The sequence below is a fragment of the Melopsittacus undulatus genome, chromosome Z (assembly GCF_012275295.1).
Source record: "Melopsittacus undulatus isolate bMelUnd1 chromosome Z, bMelUnd1.mat.Z, whole genome shotgun sequence".
NCBI classification, from domain to species: Eukaryota; Metazoa; Chordata; class Aves; order Psittaciformes; family Psittaculidae; genus Melopsittacus; species Melopsittacus undulatus.
In genome coordinates, this window is record NC_047557.1 from 37,277,390 (window position 1) to 37,298,626 (window position 21,237).

General features: G+C 38.5%; 1 protein-coding gene across 1 annotated transcript in view; it reads left to right on the top strand.

Moving 5' to 3' along the window:
* The window catches only part of TRPM6 (transient receptor potential cation channel subfamily M member 6), a 79,090-nt gene that overhangs the window by 17,787 nt on the left and 40,066 nt on the right, over window positions 1–21,237 (top strand). The window contains exons 4-18 of the mRNA XM_034073090.1: window positions 476–656; window positions 1,028–1,241; window positions 2,105–2,229; window positions 3,004–3,175; window positions 3,544–3,718; window positions 4,932–5,055; window positions 7,413–7,485; window positions 7,570–7,670; window positions 11,513–11,647; window positions 12,142–12,195; window positions 14,588–14,728; window positions 16,092–16,202; window positions 17,811–18,091; window positions 19,181–19,409; window positions 19,969–20,124. Of these exons, the coding sequence (XP_033928981.1) occupies window positions 476–656; window positions 1,028–1,241; window positions 2,105–2,229; window positions 3,004–3,175; window positions 3,544–3,718; window positions 4,932–5,055; window positions 7,413–7,485; window positions 7,570–7,670; window positions 11,513–11,647; window positions 12,142–12,195; window positions 14,588–14,728; window positions 16,092–16,202; window positions 17,811–18,091; window positions 19,181–19,409; window positions 19,969–20,124 (2,272 nt within the window). The remainder of the gene's footprint in view (window positions 1–475; window positions 657–1,027; window positions 1,242–2,104; window positions 2,230–3,003; window positions 3,176–3,543; window positions 3,719–4,931; window positions 5,056–7,412; window positions 7,486–7,569; window positions 7,671–11,512; window positions 11,648–12,141; window positions 12,196–14,587; window positions 14,729–16,091; window positions 16,203–17,810; window positions 18,092–19,180; window positions 19,410–19,968; window positions 20,125–21,237) is intronic.

Consider the following 21,237-nt stretch of genomic DNA (forward strand, 5'->3'; position numbering starts at 1 on the left):
TGTTCTGTACTTAGAATAACCTGTGGTAATAGCTATTGTGAGACTTGGTATTCTGTGATATTCATCTGAAATGTTATATAGGAGACCAATAAATCTGACCTGCATTGCTATAAATCTGAGCTGCAGGTCAGAATTGCTACATGGGTCTCTCAAGCAGTTAGAGAATCATGCAGAATCACAGCACAGTTTGGGTTGGAAGGGACCTTTGAAAATTATCTAGTCCAAACTCCCAACTGTTATTAGTGTTCCTCAAGGAGAGAACAAGTTCTGTATCTAATAAAACTTACTTATGATTTAATGCCGTGTCATTTTGCCATTGTTGAGATTTTTTCAGCTGAGTAAATTTTTATTACATTTTGTGTCAGAAAGCTACAATATCCTTCTTTGCAGAAAGCTTTTTGGCCTATTCTGGTTAAGATTTACAAGAGTTACATTTGTGTTTGATGTAAAATAATTGTTTTATTTTTAATGTGAGATGTTGCTGTGGACGGCTGATTGGAGATCACCCAGGAGTGGACTGTAACTGGCCTGTTTATCAGGCTGCCCCACAGAGAGATGGTGAAGAATGGTCTGTGCAAAACCACACGAAGATGAGTCCAACAGATGCATTTGGTACAATCAATTTTCAAGATGGAGATCACACTTACCATGCTAAGGTAACAGATCCAATTTATATGCTGGTTTTCTTTTTATTATTTCAGCACAGGAAAGGCAAAAAATGGTTTTGGGTGAATATCAGATTTTTTGCCCTGAGAGGGCAGGGGGAATCTAAAAGTAAGTCAGGTTAGAGTGTGTTTATGATATTTTTGTATTGAACTTCACTGCAATTAAGCATAGTCTGTCTTGCTGTCTGTATTTCTCACTGATGTATTTTTGTGCTGTCATATTAGTGGTACTGTGAAAGTGCTAATTCTATACAAAATCTGTAATAAATTAATGCTGAGAACTTTGCAAGATGTAAGATATTGCAGTTTCTTCTTTTGGGGTATTTAAAGGATGGTTATTTTATCCATTATTATTTCTTCAGTACATTAGGCTCTCTTATGACAGCAATTTGGAACACCTGATGCACCTGATGGTTAAGGAATGGCAGATGGAGTTGCCAAAGCTAGTGATCTCTGTTCATGGAGGCATTCAAAATTTCAAGATTCCCTCAAAGATCAAGCAGGTTTTTTGCAAAGGATTGGTGAAGGCTGCTGAGACTACAGGAGCTTGGATAATTACAGAAGGCATCAACAGCGGTAGTGCAATTACTTTTCTTTGTTTCAGTCTTTCTCTGCTGTTTATTCTCTGCATACGAGCATATGAATTTAGGGTGAATGTAATTAAACTGTTTGATAATTTGTGATATTTTAGCACAAAATTGAGAGCTTAAGAGCAGCGTATAGTTTAAAGAGTGACAACATGTTCATCTGCTGTTGACAAGCATTCTATTTTAAATAGTTCATTATTTTTATAGTTTTCTTATTTTTATTTTCAGATTTTAGAATTTTTCATTATAGAACACAGTATTGTGCATGTAACATGAAACATTGATCGTAGATAACCAGAACTAATTTGCAGTCAGTTTAATCTGCTTCACTGAAATATTTAGGCTCTGAGGACTCTGATTGGTGTTTTTTGAAACAGTTTTCAAATCTAAATTTAACTCAAGTTTTATAATTAATAAAGTTTTGAATTAGGATAATTCATTAATTAGCTTATTCATCTATAAAACTTGCTATAAGCTACTATCAAAATCTGTGGGGGTCTGTAAGTCATGGAAATGAAACTCTTTTGCTTCTTTAGCAACCTGGTGACCTTACAGGAGAAATGTCCTGTGAATTTGTGTTAATAATAAAGTTTTATGGAGGTATAAAGCACATTAGCAACATAGATGAGTATTATTAATTAGAAATATACGTTGAGTTTGAAGCAGTGGTGCATTACATCTGAGCCTTACAATTCTTGCAGTGCATGTCAAATATACAAGTCGGGTGGGATGGTTTGCTTCTGATTAAAGCATAACCATAGAGTAAATTATATTATGGGAAACCCTTTTGTTGGTGTCTTGTAGCAGGTGTCCAAATGTAGAAGAAAAATTATGATTTAATTATCTGTTTAGGAGTGTCCAAGCATGTGGGGGATGCACTGAAAGGTCGTGCTTCACCCCAGCTGAGAAAGATCTTTGCTGTTGGGATTCCTCCATGGGGTATCATTGAGAACCAGAGCGATCTCATTGGAAAAGATGTGAGTTGGACACATTTCCTTAATAAAAGCCTTCATGTTCAGAGGATGTTATAGCTTTTTTGCATACTTTATTTTCAGCTGGCTTCATTTCACTAATTAGATATTTTTCTTCAGTAACAGGTTTAAATTTTAGAGTAGGCTTACATTTTGCTCATCAGTAAGTTCTGTGGCATGTTGAGGTACTGTATTTTGCCATTTGTCTAGAAATAAATAGTTTCAAAGAATTTCTCTTCTCACAGGAAATTTCCATTCCTTTTTGAGATTTTGTATTTAATTAGGCAGTTCTCTTGTGGTTGCAAATGGTGTATTTTGTACGTTCATGTAATTCAGGATGAGCAATCAGGTTAGTGGTATACACATATAGGCTATTAATATGCATGATTTTTATTCATAAACTAGAACTTTATGTGACTGCCAACATGAAGGCACAATCTATATAACTTTCTAAAAAGTATGGTGAAAACATTTCAAATAAATGATAACTCACATGTTTTTGATGGGAATACATTCACTAAAAATATGCCACTGTATTTCAGCTGTTGCAAAGAAGGGCATGCAGTGACTCTAAGGACTGCAAAGCCTATTTAGAAATGCCTTTTTGTAGTACTAATTGTGCTTTTGTTGCTATTAATAATCAAATGAAAACCCATGTTTGAGGAGAGCTGCAAAAAGTGTGGTAGAGGCTTTCAGAAGATCACAGTATGATGAGGAAATACATAAAATGGTGATATTTTGTTGGTCTTTTTGAAGATCTTTTTATTTTATTTTTCTTAGGTAGTTTGCCTGTACCAGACACTTGGTAATCCACTCAGCAAGCTAAGTACCCTCAACAGCATGCACTCTCATTTTTTAATGGCAGATGATGGGACTGTAGGCAAGTATGGGAATGAAATGATGCTCAGGAGGAATTTGGAGAAGTACATATCACTTCAAAAAATACACACAAGTGAGTACTGCTAATTACCTTTCTACGTGTATAGGTAAATAAATGGGTATTGACCACATTTCAAACACTGTCGATGTCCTGCCATGTGAGAGCTATTGGAAAGGACAGATTGATATTTCGAAGGATGTTTTTTCTTTCTAGTGCTAAGGATACTTACAATTTTATCAGGAGGTTTTAATGGTCTTTTTGATGTAGTTACAGTTCTGTGAAAATCCTAAAAAGTGTAAGTCAAATTAGAGATGGTGAAGGCATGATTTCCTCTCCATTGAACCATGTGACTACTTCATAAGTATTTATTTACCAGATATTCTGAATCTTTTTGTGTGGCTTAGACCTGGTTGTGACTGGTTAGGTGTGTTTTGAAACAGGAATGGGCCAAGGTGTACCCGTAGTTGGGTTGGTGGTGGAAGGAGGCCCCAGTGTGATCCTAATGGTGTGGGAATACGTGAGGGCCAGCCCAACTGTCCCTGTGGTGGTCTACGAGGGCACTGGCAGAGCTGCAGATATCCTGGCTTTTACCCACAAATACACAGGTGATACGGGGTGAGTAGTGGCATAATGCTCCTCCTCCTTGGACCTCTGAGATAATTTCTTGCTTTTACTAATGAGCTTGCCATGGTCTTTTGCTGGCTTTTCTTCTGTGAAGTGAGAGCAGTTTCTTCCTTCCCTGTCTCTCTCAAACTAGTGCTGAAAGAATTATTCTGTCCAATTTAAGATGGCGCCTTTTTTTTGGGGGGGGGGGGGGGGGTTTAAGAGTTAAACTACATCTAGCCATTTTGAGTTGTTATGTTTTCACCTTTCGTAAGGGGTACTATTGGGTTGCCCCAGAGGGGTCTGCTTGGGTTTCAACTCAGTCCTTTCTCCTGCCGTCGATAGTGTATAAGTAGACTTGGTTTTGGGTTGCACAAAACTTTTGGGACCAGGGCTGAGGTTAGTTGCTATAGGACCCTCAGGCTGGGGAAGGAGAAGGAATAGGATTCCTCGTCTTTGGCTACGGTTTACTAAGTCAGTGGTAACCCTGATTTGTCATACTCATCTAGCTGTAATGCTTTACACAGCCTCAGCTGCACTCTGTTAAACCCACCTTGATGAAAATTTTACATCCAAACTGGAAACAAATACGCATATATTTGTATAGCAAATTAATATTTTGGGGAAAATTTTTCAAAGTCAAAGGGCTGTTAAAATAAGGAGCCAAATTTTAAAAAGATGATCTTGGTTTGTTCAAATAAAAAAAAAGAGAACAATTTAATAAACTTTATATCCTAATTACTTATTTATTATCTTTTCTAAACACTCTTTTGGGGGGTTTTACATTTCTCTACTGTGTTCTTTTGAGAACTTTTTTCTTCTCTTGCTTTTTCTTTGACATTTTTGACCTTTAAAAAAATTCCTGTCATTTCAAAAAGAAATGTAAATACATATGAAAAGGTTAACAGGAATCTAAATAAGGGGAAAAAAGATGGGAGAAGTATGAAACCTAATGAATAATGAGGAATTTAATGTTATCCCTATATGTTTATCAAAAAAAACAAGAAGTTGGCTAAACTTCTGGTGATTTTTAGCTCTGTATTCACAGACAATCCTGTGAGAATTGTTATCTTTTTAATTTGTTTTGTTTCCAATAGCCTATATATATATATGGTCAAAAGTAATGCCTGATTAACACAAGTTTTGTCTTTTGCTGAGATGTCATTTGAGCTGATAAGAATTAGCCAGAAATACACTTTTTCTTGGTTGTATATCTGCTTTTCAGGGAGCTGCGCCCTCAAGTGAAGGAGGAAGTCTTAGTGATGATCCAAAACACATTTAGCTTGGGACAAAAACAATCCAGTCATCTATTTTGCATTTTGATGGAATGCATGGAGCACAGAGACTCTGTGAGTGGGGTTCATGCTCTGAATTTAGGATGTCTTCATTTGCAGTTACCCTTTTGCCTTTTTGATCTTTCTGCAGTGGGTTGGCATGGGCAAAGCAGTTGTAAAAGTAATGATGTTATCTCTAAAATAAGATTACACTAAGGTGTCTGGGCTTATTTATATATTGAGTAGATCTACATAGACTGTTTAGTTAACCTTTCAAATTTTAGTGCTTGCTTATGAAATGACAGCCTTTGTAACTTTACTAAAAAGTCAGACTTCTTTGTATTCACAGGAAAGATCGAGTAATTCCTACTTTTCCCCCTTCTTTATTAGTGTCTTATTTGTAAGTTAAAAATGTTTCTATTTTTCTATTTATAACAGAATTGTACTAAAATTTGTCTTTGAGTATTAAAGTGTACCTTTGAAATGTGCTGGCATGTTTAGCAGCTCAGGTGCTTATTTGCAAGTAGGATCATACAATAGTTTGGGTTGGAAGACCTTAAAGATCCTCTAGTTCTAATCCCCCTGCCATAGACATGGGCAATGTCCACCAGACCAGGTTGCTCACAGCTCCCCCAGCCTGGCCTTGAACAATGCCAAGGATGAAGCATCCACAGCTTCTCTGGGCAACCTGTGCCAGTGCCTCGCCACCCTCACAGCAAAGAATGTATTTCTAGTATCTGATCTAAATCTACCCTCTTTCAGTTAAAACTGTTACCCTTCTGTGGTGGTTTAAACCCAGCCGGTAACTTGGAACCATGCAGCCGCCCATTCACTCCTTCCTTCTTCCCTCCCACCTTCATCCTATCACTACACTCTCTGATAAAGAGACCCTCCCAATCTTTGCTGTACCCCACTTTAAGTAATAAAAGGCTGCTAGAAGGCATCCCTGGAGTCTTCTCCAGGCTGAACAAAAACCTAACTCTCTCAACCTGTCCTTACAGGAGAGGTGCTCTAGCCTTCTGATCATCATTGTGGCCCACCTCTGGACTTGCTCAAAAAGGTCTATATCCTTCTTATGTTGGGGGCCTTAGAACCAAACATAGGGAGGTCTCACAAGAGTGGAGTAAAGGGGGAAAATCACCTCTGTCTGCCTGTTGGCCATCCTCTTTTTGATGCAGTCCAGGATGTGACTGGGTTTCTGGGCTGCAAGCACATTTTGCTAGTCATGTTCAGTTTTAAATCCACCAGTAACCCCAGGTCCTTCTCCATAGGACTGTTCTTGGTCCACTCATCACCCAGCCTCTTATCCCTGTTTGGATTGCCCCATGTGCAGGACCTTGCACCTGGGCTTGTTGAACTTCATGAGGTTCACACAAGGCCATCTCTCGAGCATGTCAATGTCCCTCTGAATAGCAACCCTTCCCTCCAGTGTGTTGGTTGCACCACACATCTTGGTGTCATGGACAAATTTACTGAGGGCACACTCAATCCCACTGTCCATGTCGCCAGCAAAGATGTTAAATAATCTTGGTCCTAATACCAACCAATGAGGAACACTTGTCACTGGTCTTCCCCAGACATTGAGCCTGCATTTACTACAACTCTTTGAGAGTGATCATCCAACCAGTTCCTTATCCACCTGCTAAATCCATGTTTCTCCATTTACAGACAAAGGTGTTGTGTGGGACAGTATCCAGGTAGATGATGTCAGTTGCTCTTCCTTTATCCACCAAAGCCATTGGACCATCATAGAAAGCCACTGAATCTGTCAGGCAAAGTTTGCCCTTCATGATGCTGTGTTGGCTGTCGCCAATCGCCTTGTTATTGTCCATGTACCTTAGCACATTTTCCAGGAGGATCTGCTGCATGGTTTTGCTGGACACAGAGATGAGACTGTCTGGCCTGTAGTTCCCTCGTCTTCCTTTTTAGCCTTTTTAAAACAGGGGGTTATGTTTTCCCTTTTCCATTCACTGGGAATTTCACTAGTCCATTACGACTTTTCAAATATCATGGAGGCCAAGTACTTGCTGTGTGAGTAATGACAGCTGTAACAGTAATCACTAAAATATGTATGTTTTTATTCTTGTTTGTTTATTTTTCTTGTTTATTCTTGTTCTGTTTCACTTTGAGTGGCTGTTGTTGAGTTTAATACTGAGTAGATGTCAGCCATACTGCATTTTTACATTTCTCAGATTTAAAGGCTAGTCAAAAGCAAGTAGACTCAATTTGTTATGGAGTAGGTTGATTCCAATTTGCATTAAAAAGCAAAATGGTATATTTTCTGTCTGAAACAAAGGAAAATCATGTCTGGGCCTTTGCTGTTGTTTGTGTTGAAATGTGTATGATTTAATCTATCACAGCCCTTACAAAGAAGAAATAACTACAGACTTCTCTGCCTCACCTCAAATAGTATACTTCTGCAATTCTAACAGATAACCATATTTGATGCGCTGTCAGAAGATCAGCAGGACATTGATTTGGCAATTCTGACTGCACTCTTGAAAGGTACCTATCTAAAAATACATGTTTTCCAAAGCAAAGGAGTAACACTGATGTGTGAAAACTTATAGTTCCTTTACTTGTTTCCAGGTACAAATATGTCTGCTTCGGATCAGCTAGATTTGGCATTGGCCTGGAACCAGATAGATGTTGCCAAGAAACACATACTGGTTTATGGACAACACTGGAAAGTACTATTACCTTTAATATTTAATAGCAGCTTTACACTTTCTTATGATGACTGCTTTTCCATGATTTGATGCTTGGAGTCCGTCTTCTGGAATAATAATTTTTTAATTTGGAGTGGTGTTATTCTTAAAGTTGCAAAGCGTTCAACTGCAGAGTTCATCAGATGAAATATCAAACACATTTGTTTCCCCAGAGATAAGGTGCTTCCTGTAGTTTCACTGCTAGTTCTTCCAAATAGTTTCAGTGGTCCTTCTGGATACGTGTTCATCAAGCCAGTGTTGACAGTCGTTGATCGTCAAGGATATTTCATTGTAGCCCAGAGTACTCTACTCCAAAGGAGTAAACTCCAAATAAATGTTGCCTCTGTTTTCCTAGCCCTGGACAGAAATCACAGCCCTTTATGGTGCTACCAGGTAAAAAAAAAAAGGTAGAATTAATTGTGGTAACATGACACCAAGACATTAGTTCACATATTGTTTCTTATGAATAGCTGAAATCAAGGCAAGCCATGATTTAGTCCTACATTAACTTTTATGCATGTGGAAGAACACACATACCTATAAAAAGCACAGACCTGTGCTTTTCAAGTTTTCAGATGTAATCCAGTATTTGAGTATAACCCTCCCTAAGTGAATTTTCATGTACATAACATGCTTTTTGTAGATGATAAATATAAAATGGTACGTACTTCAACACATACTAATCCCATTTGTTGTAGGAGTAAATGTTTTCTTCAGGAAATTATATCTGATGCTCCCAACAGTACTTTAGAAGTTTTCCATTCCAAGAATTACAAGGCTGATTTTTCCAGTCCTGATTGCCTTTTCTTCTTTAAAATGTAAATTTTAGAAAATGGGCGTGGCTATAATTTTTTTTTTCAGTGATTGTAGCTGATTGGCACAACAAGAGAACTGAGTTTATTGATCCTCAGTCCATGTTTTCCTGTGGTGTATAAGGCTGAATACATGGAGAACTGTGCCTGAGATGCCTACAGTTGGGCAACCATGAATTATAGGATTTTTTTGTTGCTGTTGTTACCTTTTTCAGCTCAGTTCACTAACTGTGAAGTTGAGATGATCATGTCGTATTCTTACACAAAACCTGGTAAAAATGAATGATTTCTGGTGCTCACTGAAAAGTAAGGAAGGAAATTGCTGGTTTAATTTTCAGGATTTAAACAGTGGGTGAATATTATTTTTCACAATGCCTTCTTGCATGCTTTTATAGCATGAACATTTTTTTAAGTGATATACTAATAGAATCATAGAATTGTTTAGGTTGGAAAATACCTTTGACATTTTAAGATCATTGAGTCCAACTGTAAACTTAACACTGCCAAGTCCACCACTAAACCATGTCCCTGAGTGCCACATTTACTTATCTTTTAAATACATCCAGGAATGGTGATTCAAATAATTTCTTGGGCAGCCAGTTCCAATGCTTGACAAACTTTCTGGGGAAAAAAAAATTTCCTAATATCCAATCTAAATGTCCCTTTGAGCAACTTGAGGCCACTTCCTCTTGTTCTGTCACTTGTTACTTGGGAGAAAAGACTGAAACCCACCTTGGTACAACCTCCTTTTGGGTTTTTTTTTGTAGACCCCTTTTCTTCAGGCTAAACAACCATAAATCCCCCAGCCACTCTTCATTAAGATTTGTTCTCTAGACCCTTCTCCAGCTTCACTGGTTTCCTTTGGTTGAGCTACAGCACCTGTATGTCTTCATTGTAGCACAGAGCCCAAAACTGACCGCAGGATTGGAGGTGTGGTCTCACCAGTACATAGTACAAAGGGACAGTAACTTCCCTGGCCCTGCTGGCCATCCTATTTCAGATACAAGCCATGATGCCATTGGCCTTCTTGGTTGCCTGCACACAAGCTGGCTCATGTTCAGCTCTGTGCTTCCGATAAGTTTGAAAAAGACATATGTACCTGTTCACATCTATTTCAGTGCAATAGTTCAGCACCATTTTGAGTAAAAAGTTATTGTCGAGTCATGAATATGTTCTCTCCTTCAAGTAACAGCTCGTAATAAACAGGTTTTATATCACTTGCTGCTTCTCCAAGCAAAAATTAAAATGTTACATATTCCTGAAAGTTTTTGTTTTCACTAAACAGGAGAAAAGGTCTTAATAACAGTGTTTTCTACATGCATTGTAAAGAAGAGGAAACAAAAAAAAAAGGAAGAGCACAGTTATAAAAATTTGCTTTTAGTTTGGTTGCCTTCTTGAAAAAAGGAGTATCTGCCAAGGAATGGACTCAATCAGAGATCAATATGATCAGACCAAAAGCCATTTATTGCAAAGCATTAACTCCTTATATACTATTGCTTACAAACACCTACAGCAATTTGGCGTATCATGATTGGATACTTGTCTTGAACACCCTTAGTGACTAACATATAATTGGTTAAGCACAGGTGTGAGAACTTGACCTTGAAAGCTTGCCAACAGTCCACAGTTCTCATAACTCAGTGAATTCCAGCTTCTTCTTATCTTGCTTGCTTAAGCTTCCTCGGGCCTCTCATAGCCTTGCTGTATCTTTCAGAGTTACTCAGAGTTCATGTACCAAATATTCATTCTGCTGTGAGAACACTGTCTCCACAAGTACCCATCTGAGAGGATCTGCCAGACACGCAATTGTCAGGGTCTGCGGTTTGTGTGTAGTTATTTTGGTTTTGTGTTTAGATTTTGAGTTAAATTATTTAAACACCATTTTTTTAGGTGTTCTTCATGCAGTATTAGTATTTTTCTGTCTAAGTGTTTTAAGGAAACATGTACATTTATATGCAGTTTGTGGGCATTTCTTTTTAGAACTCTGGTCCTAAATGTTCAGAAGGTAAAGATTGTAAGCAGCTGTAGCCATGTTTATGTGTAAATGTCAGCTCAGTCTCAAATGGACTTTATAACAAATAATGTCACCTAGTAGTTACCAGATGGCTGTTTAAACCTCTTTTGACACATTGCCAGTGCAAGGAATGACTGCTGGAGGAAATTTAGTACAAGAGTGGTCACTTTGAAATATTTGTGGTAGAAACACTGATAATTCAGGAACAAGTTTTCACATCAGACAATTCTGTAACATTTATTGGTCATTTTTTAATATTATTTCCACCAAATATGAATATATATGTGGAATGGACTTTCTTCAGGTGCCAGGTTAGCACTAGCACCTGCTCCATACCTGCCCCATTTGTATGCCAGCATTCTCATTCTGCTCACCCCACTGCATTTTCTGTTCATATGTGTTCTGTAGAAATTCCTTTTGTGGATTTATATGAACCTTCTACATCCAATTCCTTTGCTATTTTGCATGTAGAAATCATGCTGAGCTCTGTGGAAGTGCCATGCTTTCACCGTTTGGACACTGTTGTAGGTAGAACTCTGCTTTGTGATGTCTTTGAGAGTTTATTCTAATACAGATTCTCTGTCACATTTGAAAAGAAGTCTGCTTTAAAGAACTTCAAGTTCTACAGAGAGATCTTGAAATACAGCACCTTGAAATGGCTTTTGTCATATATCAAAAAAAAAAGCTTCCCTCCACCTCCTACATTATCATACATTAGTTTTTGAAGTGAATTAAAAAGTAGGGAATGTGTTATCGGAGTCTGGTTGTAAAGTTAGATTTGTAGAAGTCTCTGCAGATGCTAGGTTTACAGAGACTCAGTTTTACTCCCACTCTCTGTTGGATTTTTTACACAGATGATTCCTCAAGCATGTTTTCCTTTTGTACTGTGCACTGTAAATATATATAAAGACAAATCAGGATGTTCAGGAATGTTTTATTCATTTCCAAAAGAAGATAATAATTTTCTAAGCTTCTCCTTCATCTCTATCCTTGTGGAGGTTGGTGCCTTAGAACAGGCAATGCTGGATGCTTTAGTGATGGACCGTGTGGATTTTGTGAAGTTGTTAATAGAGCATGGAGTGAACATGCACCGTTTTCTTACCATATCTCGTTTGGAGGAACTCTACAATACAGTGAGTATTTGAAAACCATGTTCAACTTTAGATAAGAATGCCTAGAGAGCATGCTGTTTTGTTTAGGAGACTTGATAATCAGGCCACATTTTTAAGAAAAAAAAGAAATTAGTATGTTTTGAACATTTCTTATTATAATGTTGGATTTTTGGATTGGTGTCACAGCTTCTTATTTTAAATTCATTGACGTGAACCAGACTGAGTACTTACCTGAGGCTCATGAGAAATATGATTTTAATCTGGTGTGTGATACATGCTTATTTTGCTGAAAATGATTTGTTGTTTAAGCAATGTGATACTAACTTCTCTGTAGAGTATGTCAAGATTTAAGATAGTAGAGGTGTTGCAGATTAGTGTTGAAAAGTTTTTGAAGAGGTTTGTGGGAAGAGTTTGAATCACAGGAACTTATTCTGAAGATCTTTTAGCTGCTTTATTTTACTGTACTGATTTTCTAATGTACAATGATGTTTGTTTACTGTCTTTTCACACCACAGAAGCAAGGACCATCAAACCTACTTTTGCATCACCTAGTTCGAGATGTGAAACAGGTAATAGACGTAGGAAATTCTGGGCAGCAAAAATGGTAGCTCAGAACATCAGTGTCTGTGGGCATGCTACTACTAAGTAATATACGGGAATTTTAGAAGTAGAAGTGACGGGTTCGCTACTACGCTTCTGTGTCTACTAAATGGTTTTATTTTCATCCCACTGATCCCCCTAAGCAATTAACTAGCATACTACTTCTGAATGCTCCAAAGGGTCCTTCCTATACCTTAATTTGAAAGCCAGGCAGTTTGCGTAGATCAGATTCTCTTTCTAAAGTTACGAAAGTGACATTATGAATTGATTGTACAAAACACATAGTGAATTAGTGCAGTAATTATGCTCATGTCTTTAAGCATTTCTTTTTTTTCCCCAAAGCTAAAAATTTATTTCCTTGTTGAGCAGTAACAAAAAGATACTGTGACAAAATACTGTATTATTTTAATGTGCTGCATTGCCTAAGAGAACAGAAGGTGGCAGTGGATGACTGTGGCATGGAGCATTACTTTCATTAGTAATTTAGTAGCAGCTTTGTTATTTAGCTACACAGTTAATTTATATTGTGTTTCTGTTACCTATTTTGCCTCACAGCACTTATTAGGAAGGATGAGCTGTTCTTTTTGCATCCAGTCTCCACTGCAGGAGATGTCTAAATCCAAAACTAGATTAATTGTCTAATTCTTTCCTGGGTATGAATGTTAAGATAAAACACAGTTATAAATCTGACTGTTGGCAGACTGTGGTTTCAAGTAGTGGGATTTCTAGTACTACTTTTCTTATTGTGGGTGACTTTCATGTCAGTCTCATTGGTGGCTTGATAGATAGGTGTAGGGTATTCTGGTCTCCATAGTAAGCTATTTTCTGTATTTTCTCATACTGATGAGTATATCTGAGGTCTTGTGTGATAGATCTGGAAGATATCAGTGTTGAAAATGCATTGTACTTTTCCAGGCTGAGAAATATGTCTTTCTCACTGATACTGAAGTGATTTGCTCCTTGATATGACTCCTTTCCTAAACCCCATGGCCTTGTTACATCTCAGGACACTATAGGAAAATTCAGGGTGTGATCTAAAAAGGGAAGCTTTTGGCACTTGAATTGGAATAGTGGAATTTACACAGAAAATGGGTGCACAATTTCAAAACTTACTTTGCTGCTGGGTAAGCTAAACTCACTTGGGACCTGCAAACAGGCTGAAAAGCCTTTTTCACCTGAGCTACTGGAAGTATGAGTAAGTGTTCTATGGACGGGTTATGCAGTTGCAGTCTTATTAAATATGGTAACAAAGTAGCCAGGACAGTCAGCAGAGTGATATGACCGTGGATTTCAGAAAATTTTCTCCATTAGTGTCACCAGCTTTGCTGCTGCTACACTTGAATGGAGGTACATGGTGGTTTGCCCTGATAGCATAAAAAAAAAAAAGCTTCTTAGTGAGGTATCTACAAGGATAGGTAGTCAGAAATACTTCCCTAATTCTCAATGACAGAGCTGACAAGATCTGTCCTTTGAGACTTGCTTTTGCCCCAGTGTGCTCAGCCTGTTGGTGCCTTCTGTTCCCACGGCTGGGTGGCCTTAGCTGACTGTACTGAGGCTTGCTACTAGTTTACTAAAAAAACCTCAGTCTAATGAAGAAAATTACTTTTCGCAGTCTGAAAGACATACACTGTTAGGAATACATATCGACTCTGCTTGCATTTAGGTACAGGCCCATTTTTCACTTCTGAGAGTTGTGGTTTAAAGTTTTACCAATGTTCATTAAAATATGCATGGAAGATAATCTGTTTTTCAGAGATTTGTTACAAACCTATCTTGGAAGAACAGTAGAGGTAAACTGAGAAATGATGCTTTAAACAAAAGCAAGAGACTCAGAAGGTATAACTAATATACATGCAGCTGCTGTCCTAGTTTTCATGACAGTCTTGAGCCTCTTCAAGAGATTACCAGTCTCTGGGAATTACTCTGTAACATCAAATACATGCTTCAGCTATTTCTTAATTTTCAATTATGGAACTAGTTTAATGAGCAAATCATACCATGATAGTTTTCTCTTGTTATAAGAAGATTTTTATCAATCTCTCTGGCTGTTGGTAATTAACCTGAAGAATGATTACCTGTTGAACGCTGCTGATCTTGTGAACACTGCAGTATCCATCCCTGTGCTATGGGGGTGCAGTGGACTATAGATGTCGCACTTTTCAGGCTGAAAATGTGGACATGCCTGTGTTCTCCCTCCTTGGGGAGTTTTATATGCCTAATGAATGTGTACACTTCCCTGACAGAGGCAGAAGCTCTCAGGTGCACCTTTTTCCAGACTCCCCTCATAGTGGTAAGGCTTTGACATGGTTGAATGATGCACCTAATAGCATCATTAAATGTGTGTGACATTTGGTGTTTCAGAATGCTCTTTCTTTGGATTACAAGATATCACTGATTGATATTGGGCTGGTGATAGAATACCTCCTTGGTGGAGCTTACCGGAGCAGCTACACAAGGAAGCATTTCCGAATTCTCTACAATGACCTCTACAGAAAACACAAGGTAAATTCTGGGAAATGGCCACCAATGTTCACCAGGAAAAGTCAAAAGCTAGCTCAGGTTGTAATTATGGTTCGTGTCTTCAGATGATGTTTGTCTGTCTCATTATCTCTTTGCCAGCTGTGAAGAGGTTGCAAATAAAGCAGTCAGTCACTCCCCAGACTACTCCCCGCCCCTCAAGACCACCAGTGATTGTTAATTAACTATTAGGTCAGTAAATTTAGCTTTGTGACTGGTAGCCAGGTTCTGTTCTTGATCTGTCATCCATCAATAAATATTAGCAAGGCTGAACCAACCACCGTTTTCCCTTTTACAAAGCAGCTGCATGTTTCTGGTCTTGCAGCTTGAATCATGTCACAGAAATAGTGAATTCAACAGGCATTGGGCTAGACGTAGAGCATGCCAGCACAGCATAGTGAAGAGCAACATGGAGGACCTTGACCCTGCTTTTGAACAAAGCTCTTACCTTTTAGAAACAGCTCAGTGCTTGTGCTGCATTTTCCTGCCTGAGCCAGTGAGCTTTGTTTGCCTGGCAGAGATTTTTCTGTTACACACTGGTTGTCACAGGGGAAGCCTCATGCTGCGTATGCCAGGCTGCATCCATGATGCAGTGGCTTTGTGTAGGCAGAGGGATTGTGCTTGGACATGCATGCCATTCTGAACCTTTAGATGCTTAAGTGTTTCACATTATGGCATAGCATTTTCCCATGCCTGCATATCAGTAGCATCACCTCTACGAACAAACAAACAAACTGCCTCAGAACAACAGTGTGCAAACATACTAGCACTTCACCTTTCCCCATCGACTTTCCAAAACGAGTAACTTGAAAACAGCTTAAATTTCTCAGTAAATTAACGGAATAACATTGCCAGCATCACAAAGGGAGCTGATTGACTGTGTCAGAATTCTCTTCAGTTGTCAAAGCAGAGCTGGGCTTTGATTGAAGTACTTCCATATGTAGAAAAACAAGCAACAAAACCTTCGTAACCCCATGTACTGCTTTCATGACTAATAGAAGAACTTCAGGGGGATCGGAAAAAATTAGAAGAAATAATGAAAACTGTTCCTTGAAGTGAATAGAAACATAGAGACAGACCTTTCTGTGTGTCACTGGCTTAATTCAATACTTAAAAAGAGATATTTGAGAAGTTGTAAAGTTCTTCACTGTATCCTCATGAAGTAAGACCTTAACAGGGATGGGTTAAGGTCATATAACATGATCATGTAACTAGGAACCACAGGGAAGAGTATTAGTGATTTAGCTCAGAGATAAGTACAGGCAAACTTAATCTCTAATTTGCATTTCTTTCCTTGTGTTTTATGGTATGCCTTCGGATCTAGAGAGTGCTTTCCAGCTTTTCCCAGAGCCTGTCTCATTCTCTTCATCAGAGTAATCAGTCGGGTAGCAGAATGGGATCTGCTGAAAGTACTTTGCATTCTCAGTTCTTCAGAACAGCACAGCCTTACAAATACAAGGTAATATAATTGCTTATTCTAGACTTTGCTTATTATGTATTAGGCTGCTAATAATTTTATTGAGAGATTTTAGACATATGCTGGTCGGGCTGTTAGTGATCATAATTCTACTTAAATTCCAGTGCAAGCAACGTTTTACTGTTCACTGTTCATGAAGTACATCTGGTAATTTTATTGTTGATATCAAGCTCAGATGCCCCTTGTGATTCTGTTTAACTTCCATCCATTTGTTTCTAAGGGCTTTTGTTCACTGAAATGTAGTATTACCTTATTTCTGAACATCAAGCATGTGTGGAAACTCTTCTTATTTGGAAGCAATGGTTGGAATTCTCTGACTTTCCTGATGTTTTCTCATGGTTGCTTATTAAAGTGTTACAGTAAGCTTGCTGCTCCAGGGAAGGTTTAGATTGAATATTAGGAAAAATTTCTTCACAGAAAGTGTGATCAGGCTTCCCAGGGGAGTGGTGGAATCACTGTACCTGGAAGTGTTCAGAAACCATGTAGATGAGGCCCTCAGTGACATGGTTTAGGGTCTTCACAGTGCTGGGGTAATTGGTTGGACTTGATGATCTTAAAGGTCTCTTTCAACCTAGGTGATTCTATGATTCTGTATCTGGAAAATCATGACAGAATATTTTCTATCAGAGAAATAATGATAAAAGAGCAAAGATGGCCACATAAAAATATCTGACAAACAAAGTACAATGAATTGAAATGGATGCGTTGGAATTAGTGTGAGCCAAATTAACACGTTATAGCACTGAGGTATCTCACTTATATCAATGGGATTTTTTTTTGCCTTTAATGGAGAAATATCCAGACATGAATGTATAGCAAGTTTACATTGCAAATATGGAAGACAGTAAAAATCATCTTTAAGTATGATAAGATATAGAATCATGGAATGGTTGGGGTTGGGAAGGACCTTGAGATCATCTAGTTCGAACACCCCTGCCATGGGTGGGGGTGCCGCACTCTAGACCATGTCGTCTGAGGCTCTGTCCAGCCTAATCTTGAACACCGCCAGGGATGGAGCATTCACAACTTCCCTGAGCAGCCCATTCCAGTGCCTCACCACCCTCACAGTAAAGAACTTCTTCCTTATACCTAGCCTGAGCTTCTGCTGTTTAAATTTAAACCCATTACCCCTTGTCCGGTCACTGCAGTGCCTGGTGAAGAGTCCTTCTCCAGCATCTGTGTAGGCCTCATTCAGCTATGGCTGAAGGTCTGCTATGAGGTCACTACACAGCCTTCATGGTCCATTGTGTATATTTCAATTTACTGTTTGCTTTTTCTTCTATCATGACAAAAGTACAAGGAAAGAGTGAAATGAGTCTTGGTATCATGAGGTTTGGAGACTTCCCAGCACTGTGGAAGGGAAGGCTATATATGACATGGATACAGAGCAGGGAGTGTTTTCCCTTCACTAACGTTACCAGCTTTGTAGTATTGGTAATCTGAATGTGATCATAGCTGTGGTTTATGACTTATATATAATGATAAATGGTTTGCTCCTTGTAATTCAGACTTGCATACCTTTTTATTTTCATGAATCTGAAGTTCAGCCATTCACTGAGATTCTCTTTTTTTAAAAAAATAAATTTTTAGGAAAGAACCACTGCTTTCCGTAAGTGTAAGAAGAAATCAAAAGAGGGTATAAGCTTTGCAGAGAACTATGAGTCATCCGGCTTTACATACCCCTATAATGACCTCCTGGTTTGGGCAGTATTAATGAAAAGGCAGAAGATGGCAATATTCTTCTGGCAGCATGGAGAGGAAGCCATGGTCAAAGCTGTTGTGGCTTGTAAACTCTACAGGGCGATGGCACATGAAGCTAAACAGAGCAATATGGTGGATGACACTTCAGAAGAACTCAAGAAGTATTCAAAGTATGACATCTCCCTTTGCTTCAGTTAATTATCTGCAGTGCTTAGAATGGTTAGATATTTTTGTAATCCACCAAGATTTTGTAAGGTTAGTGGTACCATGGACTATCGGGTGTGAAAGAAATACTTTCAGATGCATGCTAGTCATATTATATAATGTATCAGTCTGGTCAAGAGTTAAAAGAAAGCTATTAGCATGTTACCTAGTTGTTTATTTGAAAACTAAAATATGTGAGTAATGCATGCTTTACTGTCTGGTAAATGGTCAGGTTGAAGACAGATTTCCCTTATAGCTTCCCTTCCAGTTCAACTTGCTAAAAAGCCATATGGCACATATGCATTGGACTTCTCAAACCTGTACCATGTGGTAATAAGCAAACTAAAATTAGTGCTTAAATCCTGCTAAGTGTAAGACCTAAAGAAAAACATAAGCTGAAATAATTGAGCGCATAAAACATAGTAGACCAAGTAGGCCAAGAATTATCTTTTTTGTTTTTTAAACATTTTAAATTAACATTAACATTTTAAAGTTTTTGGTTTCACTTTGTGTTTTCTGGTAGTTTTTCTTCTTAATGACATTTTTTTGTCTGTAGCCATCATGACTCAGAGTACAATAAGATATGCTGTCTTGCTTTGTATGTAGCTCCAATGCTTAATTTAAGGGAAGGTGTATCTTCCTTGAGGAGCCTTTCCTACAAAGATGTTTAAAGAGTCACTGTCAAAGAAGAAGCTTTTGCAAATGCATGCAGTGTTTGCCCCCAGTGGTGATGAATCTGATGTTGAATGAAATACGCAGAACTTTGTACAGTCTGTTTTGATCACTGAATGGGGTCATGAACAAAATAAATAAAACCCCATAAAACAGGATGACCCTAAATCTTGTGAATAGGGCTAAATATTTAGGTTTACTCCTGAAATTACTTTTCACTAGATATATTGATAAAACAATGGGAAAATTGGGAGAAGGCATACTTATTGAGATTGTCAGTTGAATTTTAATTAATGGACTTCTCAAACCAACCTCTTTGCAGCAGTGATTCTGAGTTTCAATGGATCCCTGTTGTATGAACTGTTAATTCCTTTCTTCTCTAGGGAATTTGGGCAACTTGCCTTAGATGTGCTGGAGAAAGCATTCAAACAAAATGAGCAGATGGCCATGAAGTTACTGACCTATGAACTAAAAAACTGGAGCAACTCAACTTGCTTAAAATTAGCAGTGTCTGTGGGGCTGAGGCCTTTCGTGTCCCACACTTGCACACAGATGCTTCTGACAGATATGTGGATGGGACGCCTGAAGATGCGGAAGAACTCCTGGTTTAAGGTAGTGTCAATCTAGCTGTTTACATGTCTTGTTGTTATGAACATATCTAATGCAGCTTCAGAGAGATGTGGTTAAGCATGGTTTGGAATGTGCAGAGAAAAGTAAAAAAGAAAAGAGAAAAGAAAGGCAGGGAAGGAAAACAAAAATACTTGCTTCTGGTTTACTTCTTTGCAAAAGTAACTGCAGGATGACATTAGGAGAATGTATATTGTGAGGATATTTTTGCTGTTCCCATTCTCTCAGCACCCTTCAGGCACTTCCCACCTGCTCTCACTGCCCTGCTTTACTGGTTCTCTGGCAAAGCTACTGATAGGAAGAATGCTCTCTGGATGTAGGGGCCAGTATCTAAAGTATCTCCGGATACTATGGCACGTTTCAAAGCCACAAAACAGTCAAGAGCAGCACATTAGTTTGGAGGCCATAGGGGTGTAATACAGAGATTCCTTAGATGGGTGGCTCCTTCCCAGGCTAGAATATTAGTAGGATTGTGCTCCCTATGATATCAGGTCTATGGTATCACTGCTGAATTATTTTCCTGAAACTCATGTATTTCTTTTAGGTCATTATGAGTATTCTCCTGCCTCCCACCATCTTGATGCTGGAGTTTAAAAGCAAGGCAGAAATGTCTCATGTGCCCCAGTCTCAAGACTTCCACCAGTTCACATGGTATCATGGGGATCAGAGCCCAGCCACCTCTAAAGATGCCTCATCTCTGGTTAGTCTGCATTTTTGTGTCAGGAGCTGTCTGTTTACCATCGTATAATCTTGAGAAGTGAGGAGAAGGTGAGCAGCTGGAAGTGTCAGGAACCATTTCTCAAGAACTGTTTAATCCCCAGCTGGGGAGACTGAAGTGACCTTGGACAAGTCACTTATCTCCTGGGTGTCACTTCTGTATTGGTCATAATGCGAAAATCTTTCTCAGCCTTAAAGAAGTGTAATGACATTATATGTATCTGTCATTTACACAGGTATTTTAGAGCACAGTCTATTCAAGCTGCGAATAAATACCTATGTAATCTTATATATCAAATAATCAAAGAATAGTTCCATAGCATACAAAAAAAATCACATCCATAAAATTCAATTCATATTGCTCAGTCAAGCTGTCTGAAGCAGGGAAACAGCAGAAATGAGACAGTTCAGGTCCTGAACTCTCAATGCAGAATTTCCTGTCCTTTCTTTTTCTCATTCTTTACAAAACATTGCTTGAACAGAAAATTTCCAGAAGTTTTCAGCCTGAGGTATACAGCAGGCATGGAGAATTGACAGCCAAAAGGGTAAACCTTAGTGAGGTGCTAACCAGTGAAAGCAGGATTGTCAAGTGGTGAGAAGTGTCAGGCTATCTCTTTGCTCTGCTGTGCTTACCTTACAGCAGATAAGCATGAGACCTTCTCAGTTAACTTTAAATTTGTGTAAAATAAAAAACTGATTGTTGCTGGGGGCTTTCAGAGCATAATGGTAAGCCTGCCAATGCCACACTTGTGCTTTTTTTCCCTGACGCAGAAAAATGCTGGAAGCCATTATCTCCTCCTGTGCCTTTCTAATATAGCTCAAAAATGCTTTTTACAGGGTTAGGTAAAAGCTGTGATACAGAGGACAAGCCAGTTGTAATTTGCAGCACTCCTGTGGTTTGATAGAAGGCAGCACAGCAATGTGTGTAAGCATTTTTCTGACCTGCCACAAGCTGGGCTGCTTCCTTCCTGGGCTAGCAATAAGCTTAACTTATGTTTTTGTCTGTTACAGATTGTTGTTTAAAATGAAAGGCCAAACTGCAGCTTTTCCTTAAGTACTCTTATATGAAATATAACAGAAAAATTAGCAATTTTAG